The 25,589-nt window shown below is 40.0% G+C and overlaps 2 protein-coding genes across 7 annotated transcripts in view; both read left to right on the top strand.

Moving 5' to 3' along the window:
* The window catches only part of kcnn1a (potassium intermediate/small conductance calcium-activated channel, subfamily N, member 1a), a 41,655-nt gene extending 27,851 nt beyond the window's left edge, over positions 1-13,804 (top strand). Inside the window, exons 5-9 of the mRNA XM_040144654.1 lie at positions 4,367-4,508; positions 5,291-5,401; positions 6,181-6,308; positions 9,019-9,088; positions 11,588-13,804. Of these exons, the coding sequence (XP_040000588.1) occupies positions 4,367-4,508; positions 5,291-5,401; positions 6,181-6,308; positions 9,019-9,088; positions 11,588-11,893 (757 nt within the window). The 3' untranslated portion in view covers positions 11,894-13,804. The remainder of the gene's footprint in view (positions 1-4,366; positions 4,509-5,290; positions 5,402-6,180; positions 6,309-9,018; positions 9,089-11,587) is intronic.
* A 5,942-nt stretch (positions 13,805-19,746) lies between these two features.
* On the top strand, positions 19,747-25,577 carry ocel1 (occludin/ELL domain containing 1). 6 transcript variants are annotated; one of them, XM_040142719.1, is made up of 6 exons: positions 19,747-19,930; positions 21,409-22,538; positions 24,213-24,400; positions 24,571-24,742; positions 24,985-25,035; positions 25,356-25,577. In XM_040142719.1, exons 2-6 carry the CDS (start codon positions 21,417-21,419, stop codon positions 25,503-25,505), a joined length of 1,683 nt encoding a protein of 560 aa, XP_039998653.1. In that variant the 5' UTR covers positions 19,747-19,930; positions 21,409-21,416; the 3' UTR covers positions 25,506-25,577. The 6 variants fall into 6 exon arrangements, with proteins under 6 accessions (XP_039998653.1, XP_039998652.1, XP_039998649.1 ...); XM_040142718.1 differs by having other exon boundaries at positions 21,342-22,538; XM_040142715.1 differs by having other exon boundaries at positions 20,991-22,538.
* Positions 25,578-25,589: the final 12 nt, after the last annotated feature.

The following is a 25,589-nucleotide window of genomic DNA, read 5'->3' as shown; positions in this document are numbered from 1 at the left end:
AAACTGATGGGATTGTCATTAGTTTTGCGACTGTTTAACCATAGTTTTTTGAGTATTTAACCAAAAAAACAAAGTAATAGCAATAGAAAATCACTGGAAATTTTGACCTGATAATGGCACTAGATGAAAAGGCATCACCAAAGTTATTACAGTTCATCTGAAGGAGAAAATTAACATGTGTTCCAAATTCATGGCTAACCTTTCCAGTAGTTGTTGAGACATTTTACTCAAAACCACAAATGTGAACCTCATGGTCGTGCTATTGGAAAAGTCAGGGTTAGATAGAGGACTCATCCTTTTAATAAATTGTGAGTTTTATATATCGTAATTTTGGTATAATACAATATCATTTTATCTAAAGTGTACTGAAATTAAAATATTATAAAAAATAGTTTGATAAAATAACTGACTAACTGGATCGATTTTGTATTTTGTTTCTTTTTATTTCTTTTAGACAAGGAAACATATTATAAAAATGCACAAATCATACAATTGTCCATTCAATTTATGATATGTGCACAGTCCACTTTGAATGTGCTACTGCTGCTTGCTTGCTTGCTTTGCATATTGGCTGCACTGAAAAAACACTGTTAGGTTTGCAGTTTTTTAATTAGGTCATCATCACTTTGAGTTTAATCTGCTCATGTTTACTGCAACTAACACACTCCCCGAGGAGCATCCCAACATATTTGTCCCCAAGTTATCTCAGCCAGAGCTCAAATTCCTTTATATCAACAAGACTTGCACTCATCGAAAAATCCTTTCAATTTGTTTTTGATGATGTGAAACCAAAATGCAGGAGGAGGAGGGAAAGTGCTGTTATTGTGCGCAGGCGATAGCTGCAGAATGTTAAACAGTATCTCTTGAATGTGGAGGAAGTCATTTGCTTTGCTGTTGCAACTGACCAGTGGAGGAAAGTAGAAACAGAAGCAAGGCTGTGGCTCTCCTGCAGGAAGTTTGAAAATACAGTTTGCTGTAGAATCAGGTTTCACATGTATTTGTTTCTTACTTTTTACCAGATATATTTTATACTGAAGCAAAGGCCTGATGCTTTCTCAGATTTTATGTATGTGAGGGGATTCACTTAAAACCAAGATAATAAGAATCTAAAAATGACACCTAAATCTTTAAAATGATAGCTAGCAAGTACTTGACACTTTCTGTTTAACAGAATTGAGACTGAAAGTAGATACGTTGGTATTAATTATCAAGTACTGTGTCTACAAAGCCTTTCCTTTTGTTCTTAAATCAGAATAGTCTATATTGTAGTGTTTTAAATCAAATATTTCCAATATTCCTGGCGGTTTATGTGAGTGTGTGTGTGTGTGTGTGTGTGTGTGTGTGTGTGTGTGTGTGTGTGTGTGTGTGTGTGTGTGTGTGTGTGTGTGTGTATTTTGGCAGAGGGAAGTGTGTGGCTCTTTCACACTGGATCCATCATTACTATTCTGTTTGTTCAGAGGTTGGTTTGTTAGCTTTTGGCTGCTGTATTTCCTCGGGACTCTTCCTATGTATCATAAACACACCTATACACAATGGCAGCGAAAACAGAAAACATCCCAGTGATGGTTATAAGTTTTCCTAATGAGCAGGGCTGACTAGACTAGTTCAGTTTCATAAATTGGTGATCATTTGAATAAACTGATAAAGAAGCAAACTTATAGAGGCAAACTTAACCATGGAGACGTTTCCTTATTTGTCTTATGTTGTGTGAATTGTGCTGTACTCCTCTGACCCACCACAGACGCAAAGTTTCAGAGCTCATTTGGACGTAAATTACTGTATTATTTTATACAGCATGGGCAAATAATGTCCTTTCTGAAATATTTGAGGACGTGATGCCAGGGTATTGCTTTTGCTGCAGAGTGTCTGTCAGGGAGAATTTAACAGTGGGGGATAAAACTATCTGCTCTAGACACTGTATAACTCTTGTCCTGGAATAGGTTGAAAGTGGTGCCAGCTCTTCTCCATGCTATTCCAAAACTTGACACAGTATATTGAGAGCCTTAAAATGCTATTGATTAGCTCCCCATTCAGCCTCTGTCTCTGTTCCCGTATTGCTGTCTTCTACTCTTTTTCAGAGTAGAGAAGTATTGAAATATGTGCGTGGAAAATATTGCCACATTCACCATTAGAAAAACATATCATAAAACAGGAAGCATTCTCTGAAGCATTTTACGGCTACAAAATGAAGCCCTGCATTATTGTCAAGTGTATTTAAGGGTTATGTTTACAACAGAGAGAAGGCCACTGTAATACAATGTAGAACTCTGTTCACTGTGCTAAAAGGTGCAGCACGTTTTTGCCTGCCTTTAAGACATGAATCACGCCTTGATGACAAGATGAATGAAATTAACATACTAGTCACTTGTAATTACAATATTTAGCCAGCTGATCAAGTTTAGTCCCCTGGCAGCTATCAAAGGGCAGCTGCTGAAGTGTTGGGATGCAGGTAAAAGAGACAGGGGTGTCAAATTCGATGAGCTTCTTCCTTTGTTACTCATCCAGTCCTACCCCACCGTTTACAAATGAAAGCCTGTCTGAGAAGACGTACAGTCCCCCTCCACCTGGTGATACTGCAGTATTTGTCAGGTGGTTCTCATCTGTAAATGGACCCTAGGTTTGCCCATCGCTCCCCTGCTCTCAATATACTGGCTTTGAAGCATGCAGGTTGCAGATCTTTTTTATTCCTGCATGGTATTGTACAGACTGCTTCTCTGCATGTCATTTAAGAAGCTTGAATCCCACAGACCGCACATTTTTTTTTGTCATTCTGAGGGAAAATAAGTGCTCATAGTTATTTTTCCCCCGGACTTTGAGCATGAATAGAAACTTGAGAGTGGGAGTTTTAAGAACTGCAGAGGGCATGATTAGTTCATTTATGATATTCGATAACAATGAACTGTCTTGGAGGAGAAGGAGGAGCAGGCATTTCTGCAAAACCAGCTCAGGGTTGTTTTTTTTTTTTTTTCTAGTAGAGAGAAAAACTTAAGAATTTCATAGTCTGGCCCCAAGTGCTCCAGTCTGTACTTGTGCTCTAATTAGAGGTGATTGTTCCATCCATTTTGAGTCCACATGCTGGGTCACTGCTGGAGAGTTCGAAGTCGTTAACAATTAATGATTGGCCCAGTGAGAATCCCCTTTAGAAAAGCCTTGACAAAATCCCAAGAAATTAGACTCCATCTCCGTTGTCTTGTCAGAAAGATGTTAGCAAGATGTTGTCTCGAAGTGTTTAATGAATATTTGATTTTAACTCCAAAATTAAATCTTATCTGATCTCCTCCTAGACAGCCCATTGGGAATAATCAGGCGAGTTGAATGAGGGTGGGTGGATAAGGCAGATTTGCCTCTGTGATGGACTTTTGTCTTGCTGCAAAAGGTATGGGAATGTCATCATCAATCGAGCTTTGTACAATGTGTTTTTTTGTAGAAATATCTTTGCATATGCACTGCAGGCCCTTGGACCGACAATTCAAGCATGGCTGTCAGCTATTTTAAGCAAACAACATGTTTGAAGTGATGATTTGCATTGCCAAACCTTTTCTGGGGGGCAGCGTAAACTCTATGGAGGAAGATTTGCAGCAAACCGTGTCCAATGAACCAATTGTTAGCTTGATTTAATTGCAGCAGTATATGCATTTTTGGATGCACTGACATTACATTTGTTGGGTTGTCAGAATCAAATCAAGTCTGACCTGCGGTACTATTTATCCAGTCACTTACAGCGACTTGGCCTGTCTCTTTGTCCTTTGAAACATGTTTTCTGAAATTGTAATTTCTATGCCAATGTACGACAAGAGTAAGTGATTTGGCCTCAGATCAATATTTTAATGCTCCATATCATTCATCTCACCAAATGGTTAATTTTTGTATGGACAGACACTGAACATGAAACACTTGTCCAGTGGTTTTGCTCTCAGTTTGAAATCATTCCATCAAATTCTATAAAAAAACTGACACTATTTGCTTTTTTCTGCCTACATGTCAGTTTAAGTTTCCTACCATTAAACATGTTTCTCCATTAAACCGTTTAAGATAGAAATGACTTAAAGGCAAAAAACAATAGAAATTAAGTATAGTGTCTCAAATCCATTGAATATATATTTTTCTTCATTTTTCTTACTCACAATGGACATTGATGCCTTTTGAAGACCATGTGCCAAACTTGCTTTACGAAACAGGTGTAAAAACTTGCGCCATGATTTCTTCCTCCTCCTTGTCGATCTTCACCACCTCCACCTCCTCCACCAACCACCCCTGTTTTGTTCACACTGAACCACATCATTCTCCAGCATGCTTACATTCAAGTAACTGTGTGCCGTTTTTCTGACTGTGTGTCTCCGACTTCTGCTTATCTTCATTACTTCAGGTATCATGACAAACAGGAAGTGACCAGTAACTTCCTAGGAGCCATGTGGCTCATTTCGATTACCTTCCTTTCCATTGGCTACGGGGACATGGTACCTCACACGTACTGTGGGAAAGGCGTGTGTCTGCTTACAGGGATTATGGTATGCCTCTCTCTTCTTCACTCAGATAAATACATAACATTCTCATAGGACAACTCTAACTGGAACAGTTACAAAACCAAACCTCAGCTCCACACTCTACACTCACTCCCATGTACACTCCATGATTAAACTTACTGCAAAAAGAAACACAAGTCTGAGCTAATTTTTTCTTTTGGAATGTTTAATAGAGTTTCTCAATATGTGAAGATTTTGAACAATTTGTGATGACAGTCATGACAGTGTATGACTGAATGTTATGTAACTGAAGAACCAAAGACCACATAAGTTGTCCAACCCGAATTAATTTAATGTAAAATTGTAAAGAAATCATGGTGTTTGAACTCACCTTAGTCTTCTCGACAGTTTTATAAGGAACAAAGTTATTACCATTCAGATTCAACTTGTTACTGCCTGGACAATTTCTGGTTGAAGAACTCAAACACGGCTTCTTTTAGTTATTTTGTTCTACTTAACTAAAAAACAACCTGAAATTGCTTGATACATAGTTGTTTATATTGAAAGCACTTCACAATTTCACTGCTCTTTTAGCTGGTGTTTCACTAAAAATTTAAGTGAAACCAGCCAAATGCAACTCACTGTTCCAGGAGAAGGGGACACATTTCTTGTTCGACATAGGTTGTCCGACATGAGCAGCTTTGTTTACTCTCTTTATTGGATCTCAGTTTCTTTTAATTATCAATGTAGTAAAGTTAACAAATTGCATCTTAAAAACTCACAAGCAAAATATTGCCATGTTGTTTGACCGTGTCTTTGTGCAACAGGGAGCTGGTTGCACTGCACTGGTAGTTGCAGTGGTAGCCAGGAAGCTGGAGCTGACCAAGGCTGAGAAGCACGTCCACAACTTCATGATGGACACACAACTCTGCAAACGAGTGAGTCACTTCATATTACTGCATTTTGAGTAACCAATATATTACGATGTATTTTTACAACAAGGACCCCTCAGAACAGGCTGCATGAGGATGCTGTATGTGTGGTCAAAAGTTCAACCAAAGAGTGATTTTCCATTTTTTGCAATGTAATTTGACCAGTTTTTAGATGCATAAACAAGTACTAAACTTAGTACACTAAACCTAGACCTGCAACCAGGTATACAGGGGTACAAGCACTCAAAACAGAGGCTTTAAGAAAATCTAAAACTATCCAGAGGTAAAATGTGACTGTGAGAAAATTAGATAGAAAATAAAGACTGAGAACAGACAGAACAGAAACATTTTTTCCTCCATTATTATTTTTTAGATTTATTTTGCAATCTCTTTGGTGTCCTGAACCCCAGCTTAGGGAGCCACTGGTTTACACAGTGTCCTCAGTGCGAATGTCCAACGGTGACACTAATCCTATTATTTTATAATGTCAGTGCTGTAAACTTGTAAACTCCCCGTCAGTGTCCGATCCACTTAGGTTCTGTTACACTTTTTAAACATTTTAAAGATTTGTATAGGTTGGCATTGTTTATAAACTACCACTCCATTGGCATCATGTTGATAATTTTTGTTTTGTTTTATTTCTTACTTATGTTTAATTTCACTATTTTTGACCATTTCATGAAATTCTTGTTGTATTTCATGGTATCGTATTGTTAGCTTGTATATTGCCATACCGTGTTATCGTACTGTTAACACCGATCGTCATTTTACGCCTTGGCTCACAGGTAAAGAACACAGCTGCCAATGTACTCAGGGAAACATGGCTCATCTACAAACACACCAAGTTGGTCAAAAAGATAGATCATGCCAAGGTGCGGAAACACCAGCGCAAGTTTCTCCAAGCCATTCACCAGTAAGTCCTGCACTGTGTTTGTCTTATGTTATCTAATGTAAAATAAAATATTTGACAGATATATGGCTTGTTCACGTACAACCACCAAGGGGGTTCTCTCAGCATGCCCAAAAACTAAAACTAGAGTATGTTACTGAAAAATAGTTCTTAAGATATTCAATCCATGTGATTGTCTTTAATGTTGTTTGTGGTACAAGATATGTTGGCTGTATTATCAATGGTTGTATTGCTATTGAACTGATGAAAAGTAGTCGTAGCTGTGAGTATTTGGTGGTATCACCTCTAGCGTTTGTTACAATGTCCTCCTAGAGTACCATTTCCTTTGATTGTTATGTTGACACACATGTAGACTCTCAAACACACATGCACACACACACACACACACACACACACACACAAGCAAACACACTGCAATTTAGTGTAATGGTCCTTCCTTTTCCCCTTCCCGTCCCCCTCTTCCTCCGATCCCCTTTTACCCTGTGCTTACAGTGAGAAGTGTAATGGTTTCACTCGTTTCGTGAATGTTGTGGGTTTAAAACTCTGTACTGTGTTCTGTCTTTGTTTTGCTCTATCACTGCAGAGCTCAGAAGTAAGTTGAGTCTTCTATGTATCCTCCTCCTACTGTTTCCTCAACATCCTCCAACTCTCGTCTCTCCATGTCTGCGTTTGACATGCATGAAAAAAAAAGCGTTTGATACGAAAAAAAAAAAAAAAGCTGAATGCTGAATTGTTTTTGGTTTTTCTTTACTTCAGTGTTCCATTTACTTCCCTCTCCCTCCCATCCCCCCTTGAATGGAATGAAACAAAAACAAGCATCAACATTTTGCCACCGGTGTCAATAGTGGAGGGTTGTCTGGCGAGAACGTGTGAAAGAAAAAGCATCTTGCACAGAATGAGCTTGAAGCTTTGCTGGCCTTGCCAGCGGTTCATAATCATCTACGATGTACTGTATAATGTTGCCCATGATTAATATAGCTGCTCTGGAGGCTATATTAACCTGCATCAACAGAACCCATCCTACACTCCTGATGGTTTTGTCCGACGTGAACACACACACTGTAATGTACTGTAGTTCTATTGAGGTTGAAATGTTTGCTGTTGTTCTAATATTGATTTTTGATTTCTTTTTTTTCCCCTTTCTTATATGAGATCAAACACCAAAGCTTGCACCTGACATTAATGACATACAGTAGGACAAAAAGACAAGACACAAGATATAGGCTGGGGTTTTGTAGAATAAAATTGCACTATAATGTGTTACACTAATAAGTAGCACGTTAGGCTTTTAGCCCCAATTCTTCAACAGCCATAAGGGATAACAAAGCCGAGCAAACAGACACATAGGAGTTGAAACGGTTTCCCACAGAGATAGAGCCGTAAGCGAGCAGTCTCACTCTGCTGTGATATACTGATTTGCACATGAATAAATGCCCTTGAATGTCATCCTGTCTCATAATTTGCTGAACAGGGAAATTCTTCCTCTCACACATCCAGATGATGGCTGTGTGATGCCACTGCTAACAATGACACATTATTCACATCAGCGTTAACAGTTCTTACATTGCCAAAATGTATTTGATTAGAGATAAGGAGGCATAATGTTGAGGCATCACAAAACATGTCCAATGTATCATTGCGCAAGTTATTTGAAATGTCTATGTTGCAGTTTGTTCAATGGTGTCATTAGACAGCTTATTTCTGGCAAGCTTCATCTTTTATCTGTGGCATCCACACACATATACACCCGCCCATCAGCATTGCCACAAACACACACACAGACACAAAAGCAAAAAAACACACACAGACACACACAAAATCGAGCACTGAAAGACTCATGTTTCATTGTGCACAAAGTCAATCACAGTCACTGCACGCTTACCGAATGACCAGTGTGTATATATGAAGTCCAACCACTGAGCTGTGTGTAGCACTGACAAAGGGCATGTCATTTTTTTCCTTTTCTTAATGTCTAACTTTTGGATGGAGAGAAATGGGAATGTTTTAATTTCAAAAATAGATTCAGGGGTTTTCTGGTATGGAAGCATATTGCACTCTTGCTGGAAAAAACATCGTGTTTGATTTCGCCCCTCCTATTCAAAAACAGATTCTTTTTGGGTTGTAACAAGATCATCTCTCAGTATCAAGACTGTTCCTCACTGCAGTGAAAAATATATAATTATTTATGGTAAAAATTGCTGCTGAAAGAATTGCACCATTATGAGAAAAAGATCTTGTTATTACAAGAAAAAGAACCTGATAAAGCATCATAAACACAGTCTTTTTTTTTCCAAAATGAGCGTAGTATGCTCCCACAATTTTGCATGTTTTGGTTGGTATTGCATTGACCAAGACCAGGAATGCTCATATATATGTATATATATACATATGTATTTCTATATATGTATATATATAGATATGTGAATTACATACATTTATGATGCATGCAGGCTGTCCTCACTCTTTTCAATGTCATCAGTGAGAGAACACTCCTGATAAAAAATGTTTTGTTCCTCCTCCTCCTTTCTTCCCTATTGGCCCTTTCTGCCCCTTCATGACCCCAAACAACCTGTCTCTATATGCTCCTTCCTGCAAACCACCCTCCTCCCCCCTCTTGCCTTATTCCACTCTTCCTCACCTCCTCCCCTCTCTCCTTTGTCCACTACCTCCTTCCCTCCTCTTCGTGTTTCCCCCTCTCTTTGCCTCCGCCCAGACTGCGCAGTGTGAAGATGGAGCAGAGGAAACTCAATGATCAGGCCAACACCTTGGTGGACCTGGCAAAGGCAAGTCTAAAGAAAAAATCTTATATCTCAAAATCTTATATCTTTTTAACTATTACTTAAAGTGTATTACTTACTTTAAAGCTAAAGGAAAGGGGTCATTTTTAGTGATGACCCCACAGAGAATAATTACTATGGAGCGTTTTAGCATCTTTTGCCTCTGTTTTATGACTCCAAATCAATGACGTTTGATGTGTAAATAAGCCACTGTTTGCTAATACGCATAACACGTCAATGCCAAAATTAATTATTTCAGGTTTAAATTTAAATCATTTACTTGAATTAAGGAATTCAGTGATGTGATTTAAATCCAAATAGCTACAGGTCTATATATTCTTTGGAGGGTTTGATGTGGACTGTATGAGCATCAGTATTCTTCTTTTATCTAAATTGAAGGCCATTAGGGCTGGAGGAACAGCCTTTAAATGACTGGATATTCATTTATCAGGAAGGTCCCAGCAGGTGGAAGGTTTGTCTCAGAGGCTTCTGGTATGCACATATGTAAGATGTGTGGTTCCCTAAGGTTTTATGCTGGGACCTTTGGACTTTATGCTATCTACATAAATAACAGGAATGCTGCTTATATAATTCCTTGTACTGGTATGCTGATGATCCAGCCATTCTGGTGTCACATATAATCAAAGATACCGGAAATAATTTTTAAAAAGTAAGTAACATAAAGATTCGAAAGTAGGCCCATTTAGGCAAGAAAGAATCTATTTTGTGTGAAGCTCAATGTAGATTAAAGGTACCCTGTGAAGTAAGTTATTTTTACATTCACTTTTTCTCACCAACATGTATCCTTGACCCTAATGAACCCTTTTAATTCCCTATTAAACATCTGCAAAGCCGAATTTGGAGGAATTTGAGACCTGCTTTACTTCCATGTTCTCTAGCTGGCAGTCTTCTTCTTCCTTGCCTTGGTTAGCACATTCTTACATTTCTTGGCAAGTTACCTCAACCAACACAAAACCATTGGCAAGACTCTGAATCACATCCTTGTATGTATGCCTAAGCTCCTAAAAAAAAATTGGGACCCAATCATTACTCCATAGCTCTTCTAGTGGTCTAAATTGAACATTACCCTTAGAGTCAAATTTGTCATGGCAAAGTCCTCATGCTACCATGACCTTTAAAGTTTTAGGTATGTTAAACCAGAACTAGATACATAGTCTAAATTATGTAGTCTTTAAGAATGTCTCAATGTTCAAGGTAGATCAACAGTCTCATTCTTGGTAGGCCTGTTTGAGCCCTGAGATCACCAGAGCTAATATTGGAGCAGTCAGAGGCATTACTGTTCTATCCCCGAAGATTGCATCTTCAGGTTTTTGTTGATACCAAATGTACGCATGGACTGAAAACCTGTTTTTGTTAACATCTAAGCTAACTCAGCTGAGCCTGGGTCCTGGTGCAAGACTATCTACTCACTTTGAAAAGTCTGAGGAACCTGAACCTAGCCACACATTGTAAACAATGTCTGGCTATAAGAGCTGGGTAACTACAGTCATGCCTCAGCAGCTTCTGTCCCGCTGTGCAGACGTCAGCTGACCCACCAGAGCACAGCAGAGAGGGGGTTCAAAGGGAGGTGCATGACTGCAGCCTCATGTGATGTGGTTGGCATTTGCACTCCAGTGTGTATTTTAAAAGGTTTTAAGGCCAGCTCCTTTAATGTATGTTTACTTGCCCTTATTCTGCTTGATGGTCAGATCTATCTGTGTACACCCTTCGGTAGTTCAACGGCTCAATGTCTCTTTTTCAAGCTCTATAGAGAAGTAACCCTTTGATTTCTGTCCACTACACAAGACAGAAATCCTTTGATTTCTTAGGTGCACAAATGCCTGAAAAAGGCCCTAAGTGGGTATGATTATATTTTGTGACTTTTATGGCACTGTATTCCCATTAAATCGTGTGTCACATGAGAATCACAATGTCAAAATAAAGAATTGAATAGAATATATTACATTTTATTTTATAATACATAAAATTGTCATAGAGTGAATAGAAGAGCTACATGTAGTTACTACATACATTAACACTGGCTCCATTGCATCTGCAGTTGGAACAATAAATGCCCAGATAATAAAAAACACTTTTATTGATGTGAATGAGTTATGTCAAGCAAATGCATAAAGCATTAAAGACCTTCTCTGGCTATAAATGGACTGGAGAAGCTGGCTGTTAAATCGGTGGGAAGATAAAATCTCTGCTGAGTTGCTGAAACTGTACAACTCCCCTGCATACTGCTTCCTGTCATCATTTCTTTCTCTTCAGACCGAGTAGCTGGGATTTAAACTGTCTACTTATGTAATCTATGATGGACTGTTACATGAAAGGCTTTTTCCTTTGCAATGCATACACATTGTATCTTATGTTAATTTCATTTGTTGCATCTCTCCATATGGATATTAAGTTGTAAATCAGCTTTTTTTTTTCTTTCTCTTGTCCCGTCCTACTATTCCTTCTCTGTCCTCCTGTTCTTGCACCTCCCCTCTCCATTATTAGACCCAGAATGTGATGTATGACCTGGTGTCAGAGCTGCAGGAGCGCAGTGAGGAGCTGGACAAGCGCATCGGCACATTGGAGGACAAGCTGGACTCGGTGACGGGCAGCCTGCAGGCGCTGCCCTGCCTCATCTCCCAAGCCATAACCCAGCAGCAGCAGGACTTCCTGGACGGCTTTGTTCACCGCTTTCGGCCCGCCTCGCTAGCCTCAGAGCGCTCTGAACGCTCTGAGCGATCCTGGACTTCCACCGCCCGTAGGCGACGCTCACCCTCCACAGCACCACACACCTCCTCTGATAGCGGATAACCTTGACAAACCCTCTGCAGTCACGTTCGAGCCCCACCTCTCCCAAACCAACTCGTCACAGCCTTCTGTCCCATCCAAACCCATCCCTGTAACTGCTGGAGAGTCCATGTCTGGACTAATAAAGAATCCATATCTTGACCCTTGACCTAATCCTTGCCCCAACCCCCCAACCCTCCCACCCAATCCATCCCTTCTCTCCTTCCTCCACGCCCAACATCAAACCCAAAATCCAATTCCTCTGTGACTGAGCTTCTCAGCACAGGACTGGATCAGAGCTACTTCAAAAGAACAAAGAAAGGCAAATGAAGACTTAAATCAAATAAAAACACAAATGCATCCAAAAACAGAAAAAGAGAAAAAAAATTTAAAAATGACTGAAAAACCGAGATAAAGTAGAGATATGGTTTATGTTTTAGCCATTGTATGGCTGTTCAAGTTAGCTTTTTTGTAAAAGCCCTTGTATAGTTAAAAAATGACTGAGTTCAGGGTCACTGGGGTGAGAGCTGGCTATCACACCGGAGAGTCCTTAACCATGAGGGGGGAAATGTTGGTCTGTGGAGCTGAGGGCCTCGGCTCACCTGCTGGCCCTCTGAGGCCATGGACAACATCCGTCCAACCATTCGTCCGTCTATCTGTTTGTCCGGTGAGGGGAGCGAGACAAACCATTGGATTTCCCTTTCAAAAGACTAGTGTCATGGATTCTTTCCCATAGGTTAGGGTGAAAGCTTTAGGAGAGGTTATGAAAGCTCTGACTTCAGGTCAGTGTTTTAAAATGCACTTAAGGGGGATGGGAAACTGTCACACAAAAGAAGAGCAAAGGGGATGCATTTGGCATTACTACTGGGTAGGAAAAATTTACACAATTGCCAACTTCAAGGTTTCAGCTTCCTTGTTCTTACCAAGGAAAAAATGAGAGCGACTATCTTTTTTAGTTACATATTGACATGTGATTTTTCAGTGCCTGAATGTATAAATAGTAGAGGGTTATTTAATTACTAATTTCAGAGCTTTTTTACGATGTTAACAGTCTGAATACAGCATTGCATTCCTTTTTCAGATACATTCCTCTCCAAAAATTTAAAGAAAATGTCTTAATGTAATGCATAACATTGCCTCCATTATACAGCAACTCTAAATGTTTCATAAACCTTTTTTTTCTATTTCTACTAACACCATGAAAAAAGAAAAATGTTCAGAGGGTAAGTGAAAGTGAGACAGGCTGAGGGAATATTTGTGAGTGTGTTTGTCAGAGAACGAGTTCACTTTTAGCTCAATGCTGCACACTCATACACACAACAATGAAATATGTAGTAGTCTACCTTCCACACCACCACTAATTAGAGCTTCCTGTGGTCCTCAGAAAATGGCATGGCTTGGGGTCTGCTGGTATATACGGCCACACAGGCACACATCACTGGTTGAACTGAGAAACCAACCCTGCCCCTTTGCATGGTTCTGTGCAAAAATGACAATGGAACACAATCTTCCGTGGATGGCTTGATGATGATTTTCATGATTTTGATTTTGTTATGTTTACTTTTGTTTGTTTGTTGCCTTTCTTTCTTTTGTTTTTTTACTAAAATTTCCTTTTATTAACTAGGATACCTAGGGTTTTTAGAGTTGCAGAACCTAGAGAGTTGCAGTATTGTGATTCTGTAGTGCATTTCCTGTCTAAAATATGAGGTGAATAAAAACCGATATTACAAAAGAATCCTTAAAGGATACAAATAAAAGTGCTGAAGAAGCTTTGATGGTTACAGAACAGTGAATTGTTCCCTCAGCAAGTGTAAAGGAAAGGTTAGACATTTTGGGGACTTATGCCTATTCACTTTCTAGCTTAAAAGATCAATACCACTCTCATATCTGTAAGGTAAAAATGCAGCTACTGCTAGCAGCTGGTTAGCTTAGCTTAGCATACAGACTGGAAACAGAGAAACAGTTATCTTGGCTCTGTCCAAAATTAACATGACATATTGTTTATTTAAACCGTACATAAGCTGAAATGTAAATAGTGCAGTCACTTCATGGTGACAACAAGACCCCAAGAAATAGTTAGCTTGTTTATACACTTTTTTGTACGGATTGAACAAAGTAGTATAACATGTTAATAAGTGAACTTTAGAGAAGCTGTTTCTCCCTTTTTTCTGTCTTTATGCTAAGGTAAGCTAGCTGGCTACTAGGGGTAGCTTCATATTTACTGGACAGATTTGAGAGTGTTATCGATTTTCTCATCTAAATCTTGGCAAGAAAACGAATAAGTGCATTTCCCAAAATATCAAACTATTCCTTTAACATTACAATGTCAGGTATGTTTATAAATGACACTAAAACACATTCACTGTGACAAAGGAGAAATTAGAAAATTTTAAATTTCAAAGGCATGGTGTATGATGCATCCTAGAGTTGTATTGAGTAGTAAATTCTTGATCTGAAAAGAAATATTCAGGATTTTGAAAGTGTTTTTTCAGAAGCACATATAATAGGCAGATCAGGAAGTCAGTGGGTTGAAAGGCTAGCATGCTGTCCTAAAGTAGTTTGAATGGTAGAAAATCTGAGTCCTGAAAGGGTGTTAGTGCTAAAAATCATCTTTATGGCCCCTTAAGATAACAGACATATAGGATGATTATTATTTCTTGGATCTTAATTATTTCCAAGCTGCTTCGGGCTGAGCTGGGTCTAAGTCCACTCTCCCACAGGCTCCGGACTGGCCAGAGAGCACTTCATTCAAGAACATACAGAGTCTTCTACAAGCGGAACTTAATCAAGCATGAATATTAGCTTTTCTCCTTTTCAACTTGAGTTGATGAAGCATGACTCTTTACTGCCCCCACCTCTAGCCACTTCTCGTACATTGCTACACTCCACCCTTTGAGTATGAGGGGATCTATCATGCCATTAGAGTCTCTGTTTCAATCAGTGTCATCCAATGAGTCAGGACGGATAATGGAAGACTAAATGCTTGATTACGACCTCACCTGCCTGTTCGTATCTAAGGTTTCCACCTCTTCATTACATCGGAGCTTTTGCGTTTGTCATCTGTCATCATTAAGAGCATCAGTCCTCCCACACAAAGAGGCTTCCCAAATGGCCTGCAGCAAAGACCTTTGATTGGTTTCAAAGGAAAAAAACAAAAACAAACAAAAAACACACAGAGAAAAAGAAAGGAAGAAGCAGGGGAACCCCCAGGTCATTTTGCATGTTGCACTCAGTGTGTAATATTCAGTTACACCAGAATGGATCACAGATGCTGGAATGTCTTTCCCAGAAAGAGACGACAGTGCTGGTGTTAAGGACTTCATCCTTCATCAGGCAGCAAGAAAGAATAGATTGAAGAGAAGTGAAAAATGAGAGCCATAGCTCATTTACTGACAGACGTCTGTTTTGGCTCAGGGGCTTTGGAACAGCAAGAGTGGGTGTCCTGTAAATATGACCTCATTGTAGATGTCGCCAAGTAAACGGGACAAATGGTGAACCACAGGGGTAAAGGTAGCTGGGTGCAATGCACAGCATGTTGCAGGTATGCAGTAGAAATATTAGAAAGGATATGAAGGGTTTGAAACTTTGGCAAATTAATAGGATACCATTTTATCACTTTCACATGTTTTCTTTCTTCTGCTGATGGCGTTCTGATCAGGTTCTGTTGTTTTTTTATCCAGCTGTAAAGGTTTTGTTTTCTTCAGTCCTTAACCTGTCACCAACGAAGACCTGCCAAAACACCACTCCAATATTTAATAGTGACCTGATTTTCTCCATTAGAAAAAAAAAAATACACAGTATTTCGTAGTGAAGTGAGGGACATTCATGATGTTATTCTGATGATGGTAGATGAGTCAAAGTGATAAATGCATCCGAAAGTCTTTTATTATCCAGAAAAAGTAGGCTTTCCTCATAGAGCAGGCATCAGAACACACTTCTACTGAACAATAACAGAATGAAAAACCCCAAAAAGTGAACAAATGTAACCCAATCATTGTTCTGTGTACACTGCCACATGATGCATAATGTACGTAGTAGCACTGGAATAAATCAACTTTTAATGGATGGCAAATGGGTTTAACATATTCTCTGTATACTGTTCGCTGTTCCTTCATTTTGCAGGTGAACTTTTGTCCTAGCAAGGAGAGACACCAAGGTGAAATCATTAAAGACTATCTTCAGCTATGACATCATTCTCTTCTTTTTTGTGGCAGCTGTAGACAAAACCTTTAATTTTAAATAATTTTGCATGTTTTATTTTTCCCATTAAATCAACAAAATTAGTCTAAACTCCTGCCATGCATGTCCTCCGATCTGGAGCTTTTTCACACAGTGTCCAGCCTTAAGAAAAGGGAAATGGCAGCAGTCTAAAGCCAACTGTGACACTGAAAGGTAGGTTGGCAAATGTGTTGACAGATACAGACATCACATGTCTCTTCCTTTAAAACTGTGAGGCAGGGACGACCTGAAACATGATTACAGGAGGACGTATTGATACAAGCATAAACACCGCTCCAGAGGACACACAGCTGCTGAGGCGCTGTTCCAAGGTGAACTGTGGGCTGTACACAACACACACACACACACACACACACACACACACAAACACAGCCATTAATGGTCAAATAACAAGCTACTATTCATGTCCACATGCACAAACAAGGCTCAGCCTGGTTAATTACAGCCAAATCAGGAGGGACTTGGCAACAGACCGATATCCTGCAAGAGTGGCAGAGTCAGTCACCCTGTAGTTGTTGTCACACAACCCCAAAGACATGCAACAGTGGAAACAGGGCACACCTCGTCTCCCTCCCATGAGTATAGAATAGTTAAATGAGATTGTTTTTGATCCTGTAATATGATAATGATCACCTACAATTTCAAGCATGCACTAATAGATCAAAATCTTGTTTCATAGTGCAAGCCAGAGCAAAAACTGCACCCCAGGTTAGTTACAGATACCAAGTTAAGATAATCTCCTGAGCAGGTAAGCCTTCCATTATTCCCTCTGCAACAATGTCAGGCTCTAAATGAGCACACTTAATTCACTTAATTCACACTTAATTTTACAACTTATTCTTGCACTTAAGTCAGAAAGGCAAGAGGCAGGGATCTCCCATAGGGGGTACAGAAGATCAGCCCGTGGTGAGAAAAGAAAAGAGAGGGAGGCAGGTTGCAGAGGACTGAAGATGACCCTCAGACTGGGGAAGGACACGGGGAGGAATCAGCTTGCAGGATGCTGAAGATCATCTCACAGTGCAAAAAAGTTCTTCAGGGACAGCTTGCGGCAGGCGGGGAAGTCATTTATTGAATTTATTACAGGCCCCACTTTTCTCCCTTTCTTCCTTGGGAGCTAATAGCTAGCAGCTGCATTATGCTTAATGCACCCCCTATCACTTTCAGCTAACATGGTTTGGTATACACTTTGGGAAATCAGAGGGAATAGGAGTATTGATCTTAGTTTTTGTCCTTTTTTTAATGCACTGTGTTGTAGTGGTGGAGAGTGGGTGTGAAGGGCCTTTTCATTCCATCAAATGTTTTTTCGAGTATCATTTATTTCAGCATCCATCATTTCTCTCTTCCTCTTTCTGTCTTTCTATCTCTGTCTGTCTGTATCTCTACCTCTGCTGGCCATTTCTCTCTCTGAGAGATCTGAGGCAGAATGAACTGATACAAATGAGGCTGTCTGTTGGAGGCTGCCGTTGCTTCCCTGCCTCATTTAGCTGCGGAGGAAGAAAAAAAGCCCTTTTCAGAGCCCTCAAGCCATGTGTCAGGACTTCAAGCATGAAAGTGTACGTGTCTGTATCCACAGTGTGTATCCACAGTGTGTATGTGCATCTGCACACTCAGATACACACACATAACGTATACATGTAGCCTACCATGTGTCCTCCACTTGACAGAAACATTTCAGGCAAGGATAGAAATTCAGATCTATGATCACATCTCACATCAAGCATAGTTTTTATCAGTTATACACATTAAGTTTCTCTACACAGCAACTGAGACTTGTACTGAAGAACGATGTCACTCATCACTGCCTCATCTGTTAATGCTTGATCATCCAGTACGTCACCATTTAATGAGACACTCAGAGTCAGGCTATTGATTGATATGAGAGTGTCACCTTTGAAAGGAATTTAAAGGATTTCTTGCCATAACCCCACACACAGTGTTAGCAAAAGCAAAACACTGTAAATGCTAAACTAAGCATAGCTTCATGTTTACCCTACAGACATGAGAGTGTATCAGTCTGCTCGTCTCACTCTCAGCAAGAGAGTAAATAAATGTATTTCCCAAAACCTCCAACAATTCATACATGCAGTTACATATAACAATGTTTGATAACAGGTGTAAAAATATCATCATTTAATCTGTGCTATATTTACTTATTTATTTTTAATAGAGGAGATGTTTGAAATAAATTTAAACATTTGATTCATTACTTATTTCAAACATTCAATTTATGTTACACAGAACTGCGAGACCTGTGTATTCCTGCTCATTTATGTAACTTTTACATACAATATTGGGCTTTTGCTTTATATATACTGTATATATAATCTATACCCTCCTTCTACATGACTTTTGCATTTTTTCCACATATTATTTGCAGCTGAGCGGGCACCTGTGCCGGCCGTAGGGGACATGCTCGGCAGCACCAGATGACGTAGCCCCGGGCCAAGGCCACTTGTGGGACTCACTACTCACTCGAGAGAGTGGGTTGCATTATGTGTTTACTGTACTGTATTGGCTGTAAGTACTGCAGAGTGTGTGTATGTGGGAGTGGAAAGAAAGGGGTGAGGGCGCTGGTGGTGGTGGTGGTGGTTGGGGGGGGGGGGCTACAGATGTCCTTGCCCTGAGCTTTCTCTACATGAAAATCAGCGCTGCTCTGGAAGAATCACTGGCACAGATTGACGTCACATAATAGAGCAGGAATGATTCCTGGAGTCAGATGTGGAGGGTTAAATCTTAGCTGAGGAGAAGCCATGACTGTCGACGCTAAAGGGTAAGTGCTGCAGTAAGGCTGGATACTGGTTCCATTAAATTTGCTCCTTGGAAACATAATAAACGTAATATCTCAAAATCAGTGTGCATCTTATAAATTTAGCTGTTATTTTATTCTGTTCTTTTCACGTGACTGAAGAAACATGGTCAAAAGACATTAGAACACAGATTTTAGTTGATGTTCACAGGGGCAGGCCAGGAATGAAAACAATGCAAAAGAGAAGAGGTACAGTAAGTGGGAAAGAGAGGCACACCGAACTCAGTGAGAGAGAGAGAGAGAGAGAGAGAGAGAGAGAGAGAGAGAGAGGTGGCAATGAGCTGCCAGTGAGAAGCGCAGGAGCTTGCTGCCCTCTAGTGCCAAACACTCCAGCTCCTTCTGTGGCTTCAAAACAATGTGACACAGCCGGGATGAGAATGAATTATTCATAAATGACGGGATGATAAAGCAGGATTTTGCATATCTTAGATATGAGATGTAATTGATCATGTAGGGCTGATATCAAACACATGCTTGTCTCTAAAAATAAATGTTATCTGCTGCATGTTTTTGATAGTCTAAAGTGATATCCTTAATACCTTAAGTACCACTAGACAATGCCAGGCTGGTATATGTTCACAAGAGCCCCTGAAGCAATATTAATGAGTTCTTTTCACACATTTCTTATCAATAATTTGAAGCCCAAGCAGCCTAAACGGCCATCGTTTCAGGTTTTATGAATGTCAGCAGTTTCATTTCTCTCTCACTCAAACTCCCCCACAGATTAACCTAGTAGTGCCATTGAGCACCAGCACAGGGGCGGTTCAGGTTTAATGTTTAAGCTTTAACTCCCCCCTCCACACACACACACACTGCCCAGTCGCCCTGCGTATGCGGAACTGAGCGTCCAGTACCAGGAATGAGTCACCTGAGAGACTGAAGAGGGTGAGCCGAGTGGGCCTGTTGGAGACGGTGGCCATTTTACAGTAGTTATCAGTCCCTGTTCCCTTAAAGACAGTCACTCCTATGAGAAACTAACACCCACCTGACCAGACAGACAAGTCGGGGTCAAACAGGTAAGGAAAGCTGTTGGTTTTTGAGATTTTATTTATTGTCTTGAAAACAAAAATGCTGTATGTTAGTAATGTGTTTCCCCTTTGATATACTGTGGCACTGCCATGACAGTTGCTGTGTGTGAAGAGCTTGTGCAGCAGTTTGGTGTGAGTCACAGCTCAGTTTAAACTCCTCTGTTATTAGTCAAAGTCGGAGTCGGAGCTGTACTGTAGCCATGTTGTGGTCCCTCTCTGAGTTGTTCTGTAGCTGGGACAATCTGACCTATTTCAGATGCTGTTCCAAACTCTGTGAGCAAAATGTTTTTAGAGGATCCATCTAGGGGTTCTGCACTCTTTAGGTGTGTGTGCTGAAAATCACACAGTGCACGCTTTACATTGCGGTTAACCAGCTTACAAACAGTGCAGGCGTGTTTTAGAAATTTTTACTTTTTTCTTCCATTCCACGCATCCATCAGTTTCCCTTTATTTCCATTCAATATGAAAATCTTTTAGCAGACTATTAAGACTTGAATCAATCTGCACTTCAACTGCTTTACCATGGAAGATTGTCTAAAAAGTAAGGGGTCTTTGTTTCTATAGTAACAGATTTTTCGAGTATACAACTTAAAGCTGCTATAAATAATAGTGTTAGTCAAACAATGGATCAAATGACTGCATTTATGTGAAAGGGCTCTCTCATAGCAACAATGCCAAAGTTTGCCTCAGCTCCACGCAGTGTTTTAGTGTCTTTGTTCTGGTTTTATGGCCCACAACGTTAATGTTTTGCTTCACTCTCACTGCAATCTGCTCAGCCAGAACCCTCAGTAGTCACTGGAAACTAAAACAAAGATTAAAAAAAAGAAAGGGAATACTGGACTTTGATAAGGTGGACACAAATAAAACTCTAATTAGATCTGCTGGATTGTAAATAGGTAACTGTTTGCCAACTAGTTTGCCATATCAATTTAAGAAGTGATAATATGTCAGTGTTGTTTTTGCCAGCTTTTTTCTGCAGCACCCCGGGGGCCAAAAAAAAGTTACTGCCAGATAAAAGTGTCCACTAATTGTTTTTCATATCTTTCAGAAATTAAAGGAAATCTACCTGGAATGATTGGGAAACTATATTGAAAATGGTCATTACAAATGTGCAAACTGCAAACACACAGATATGGCTCTTTAAGTTTAGATTGCCAAAAAAAGGAGATGATTTCTATAATTTTTATATTTTATATTTTTTTATTTTTAATTTAGAGAAGAAAGTAAAATCCAGAGATTCATGTCTCAGTTTGTTTTTGTACAACTGACAGGTTTATGGAAGGTAATATACAGGTAAAGATCTGAATCTGACTCTTGCACAGTTATTTTGATTTTAATCAAATGAGAAACATTACAAAACATATACAAAACTAATGATTTATCTTTTCTCGCTGCACAGTTTCTCCCTCTCAATGTCTCATAAGGCTTCTGTGATTACTTCTTTTTCAATGAATTACCAAAATCAGCACACAGCATGAAAAGCTGGAGCAGGAAATTCAAGAGACGAGAGTCTGACAGTGTGGTCGGGTCTTCGTCTAGCAAGAGTGATCCACCAGTGCCTGTGTGGGTTACTCACACACCCACGCCAGATAATATCACGGAGGATGATGAAAACTCTACTGGCCGCACATCCAGCACTCCACCGTATGCAGAGAATGAGGATGAAGACAAGAAAGGGAGCATTAAGGACAGACTGAAATGCCTCATCCCTCAATCATGGGGGGGCATCATCCCTAAATGGAGAAGTGACAGTTTTAATGACTCTGAACCTAGCACCAGTCGGATCCAGATCCTTCCCAATGGGACCAGGGTGAGCCCTCCTGTAAGTCCCCTGCTGGAGCGTAAGAACCGGGAAGAGTCACTGGGCAACTCCAACCAGAACTCCCATAAGCCTTATTTAAGGGAGAGCCCCACTGATGAGCTGTTTCTTCAAGGCCCAGGAGAGGAATCTCTACTCACCAGCATCCACCCCGCAGAGTACTACGCAGAGAAGCTTGAAGTTTATAACCAGAAGTACTCCTATTTGAAATCCTGGCCAGGCCTGCTCAGACTTCTTGCTGGACTTCAGCTCCTGTTTGGGGGCATGGTCTTTGCCTGTATCATCGCCTACATCCAGAAAGACAGTGAGTGGTCCAACGTTTACGGACTCTATAATAGTAATTATAACAATGGGTTTGGCATGTCTGGATACAGCTACAGAGGCCCTATGACTCCCTTCATTCTGGCTGTAGCTGGAGTCTCCTGGATCATTACCTTGTGTCTTTTGGTGATGGGAATGACTATGTATTATCGCACCATCCTCCTCGACTCGCCCTGGTGGCCTCTGGCGGAGGCCTTCATTAACGTGGCGCTGTTCCTGCTCTACATGGCAGCAGGGGTCGTATACCTGAATGACTTGAACCGCGGGGGGCTGTGCTACATAACAATAGGTGTTAACCCCATCATGGCCAATCTGTGTCGGGTTGATGGGGGCCAGATGGCGGGAACAGCTTTCATCTTCATCAACATGACAATGTATCTGGGAAGCTTCCTGGTATGTCTGAAGATGTGGAGGCATGAGGCTGCACGTAGGGAGAGGGAGTACTTTGAGAACAAGGTATAGTTCATTAATATTATGGAATTTTTAGATGAAAAACAAGCTCATCACTTCTACATTCAAAGTAGGAGGGAAATAAATTTCAAAGCTGGATATGGGAAGTGCTCCTTTTGAATAGTATGAATAGTATAGAAGTATGGTTCGATTCACTATATAGGGCGTATGGAAAACGTGAAAATTTCACCTTTAAAGTGTTCACTCTGACAGGTTATTCTCCCAGCTTCTGTATATATTCGGCCCATGCTTTATTCCTTTTCTTGTGGGCTCTTTTTACTGTCTTTGTTGCTTGCCTTTTAGGTGTGAGACAGGAAGCTGTCAAAATGAAGCTTGGGCATCACTCGGCCCTGTTTTTGTTATCTTTTGGGGTTATTATAAGTATTCATGTCATATCAAATACCACATTTATTGTAGCCAAAAGTATGGGATACTATAATTGATTGCAATTGCACCTGCAACAGCGCTAAAACAACAGTGGCAAAACCAAATCCAATGAAATTTAAAGTCAGTCAAGACAATCTGATGTGAGCATGCTGGTTGTCAGTATTGATATGTCAGCTTTGTCTGCTGTTTGATGCCATGGCAGTCAGCCAGGATTTGTCCCAAAGCTGCAAACTCTGTTTTTCTTGACTTTATTGGCCATTTAGTCCTCTTTGTATGAACGTGCCAGAGATAACTAAGTTAAAGGTGAAGTAGACTTCTTTGTTCTGCCGTTTGATGCTTTGTGAATGTAGCTTTTATAATAATTTCAAAAATCTTTGTCAACAGGATCATTGCTAATGCCACCAAACAAACATAGCATTTAAAAGGTCTGGCAGTATTGTACGGATACTGAATTATGAGGAACACAGTTGCAACCCTAAATGCTGGCACTACCGCTGGTATCTTCAGTGAGAAGTTTGCATTTAACATTGATATCCCTAGAACCACTAGCATGGCTTAAAACAAATAGCTAACAATGGGGATTACATGGCAGAGGCCACTGGCATCTTATCCAATTTAATTAGCACATTATGCCAAATAAGTAATCCAGTACACATCCAATACAATATTTTAAAGCATTCATCTAGACAGATGTCTATTTATGGTTGCGTCAGCTGCTGGTAAAAGCTGTTTTTTCTGCCTACACGTGTAACAAAAGTGGCTTTGGCACACATAACGAGAGTTATGAATGTTTTTCCATTATTTTTTTCACTCCAGTTGATTTCTACAGTGTACTGAACTAGCACGTAAAACAGACATGGTATTGTTGTTACGCTTCAGGTACTCTTGATTATTCCCTTCAACCGCTACCAAGCTAATTACTGTCTGCAAATAGATTCCATGTTATCGAGCATCATAGCCACCACCTATGGGCGAGAAACAGCACGGTCAGGTAATATATTTGATGTCAAATAAGAAAGGGTGAGAGGCCAGGAGTGAACATAATAATGCCATCTCCCAGCCGAGGGAAGGCAGCTTCAGAGATTTAGCTTGTCAAAGCAAAAGAATGGGGCAGTTCCTTCCTCTGGCTATGTTTTTTTTTTTTTTTAATTTCTCTGATGCTCCGTTTAACCTAAAATTTGCCCCTAGGCTTTTTTTTTAGAGAATTTCTTGTAATGATGACACCAACCCACACACACCATTCATTTGTTGGTTTATATTTTCTGAATAATACTCTTTCTCTTTGACCTTTAGCCCCAGGAGGAGTTTCACCAGTCCATCCCACTAAACCCCCCCAAAACAAAACGCATCTCCTTCAGGGATGAAATGGATAAGTCTCTGAGTAAAGATTATACCTGGAACTATAAGAACCCAGTCAGTCTGAACAGACACACAGCATCCGAATACACCCCCAAAACACACATCATTGCAGACTACATCATGTGAGTGAACATTTAGATGATACATGTTGAGGAAGATCTCTCTATCCACATTAGAAACATTGTACTAATGTAGATACGATCTACACATACTTGACACATACTGACAACTCTACAGGAACAAAGGGGAGAATAAGTTTCTTTTCACCATGTCATGCCACTTCTCTCTGTAGGAAGTATCCAGAGATCACCTGTGTGGAAGAGCGGGAAAAGTACAAAGCTGTTTTCAATGACCAGTATCAGGAATACAAAGACCTTCACCGAGACATCAGCACCACCCTCAATAAGTTCAGAGAGCTGGATGCCAGGATGGCACGACTCCTCAGAGATGGAAAAAGCCAGGAGGTGAGATGGATATATAATGAACTGTATTTAACTATTACCATATACCATATAAACCATTTCTGTGACAAGCCTCTAGGAATTAATTTAAGGTCAAAAGGTCATATTTGGTCTCCAAATTATACAGAAATATGGTCTGTGATTACACATTTGTTTTTTCATGATGAAATTATGACACAGACTCTTGTATGTTTTATGTGATATTCTGTGTAGACCACATGGATATTATTCTGTTTTCCTTTTAGGATCAACAGAGGATTCAAAGCATTTTGACAGAGTATCAGCAGAAAAAAAGTGTAAGTGACTGACTTTGTTAAAAAGGGAGGTCCCCTCTTTCTCTCTGCTCGCTATGAAACAACTGAAAAAAGATTTGGCAGTTCTTAGAATAGCTACTGTTGTGTAAACATCCAGGTAATATTTGCTTTTTTCCACTGTTTCCATCATGAAAAGTGGGTAACTCTGGAAATTCTCATTTAACGCAGCTACATTACAGAATGAATCAGGAAAGACAACAGCTAGCAGAGGGAAAGAGAAAGAGAAAAAGAGAAGACAGATTTAGGCTATATAGTTTGCAGCCGCTAATCATTAGATTATTTTGTGTGTCTGTGTTTTACAGGACCCTGCCTTCCTGGATAAAAAGGAACGTTGTGACTATTTGAAAGCCAAATTAAGCCACATCAAAAACAGAATCCGCACTTTTGACCAAGAGACCATGGGAAATGGTCAGACACGAAGAAGACCAGATGGAAACATCTGCAGCAGCTGATAAGCAGTCAGAACAAATCAGCTTTTGCCATATGTTCATTGTTGATGTCAGTGTACAATTTAAATTTTAAAAGCTGCCAAAGAT

The sequence above is a fragment of the Xiphias gladius genome, chromosome 14 (genome assembly GCF_016859285.1).
Source record: "Xiphias gladius isolate SHS-SW01 ecotype Sanya breed wild chromosome 14, ASM1685928v1, whole genome shotgun sequence".
In the NCBI taxonomy this organism is placed as follows: Eukaryota; Metazoa; Chordata; class Actinopteri; order Istiophoriformes; family Xiphiidae; genus Xiphias; species Xiphias gladius.
The sequence above is the reverse complement of the archived record's forward strand: the minus strand, read 5'-3'. Positions and strand labels throughout refer to the sequence as shown.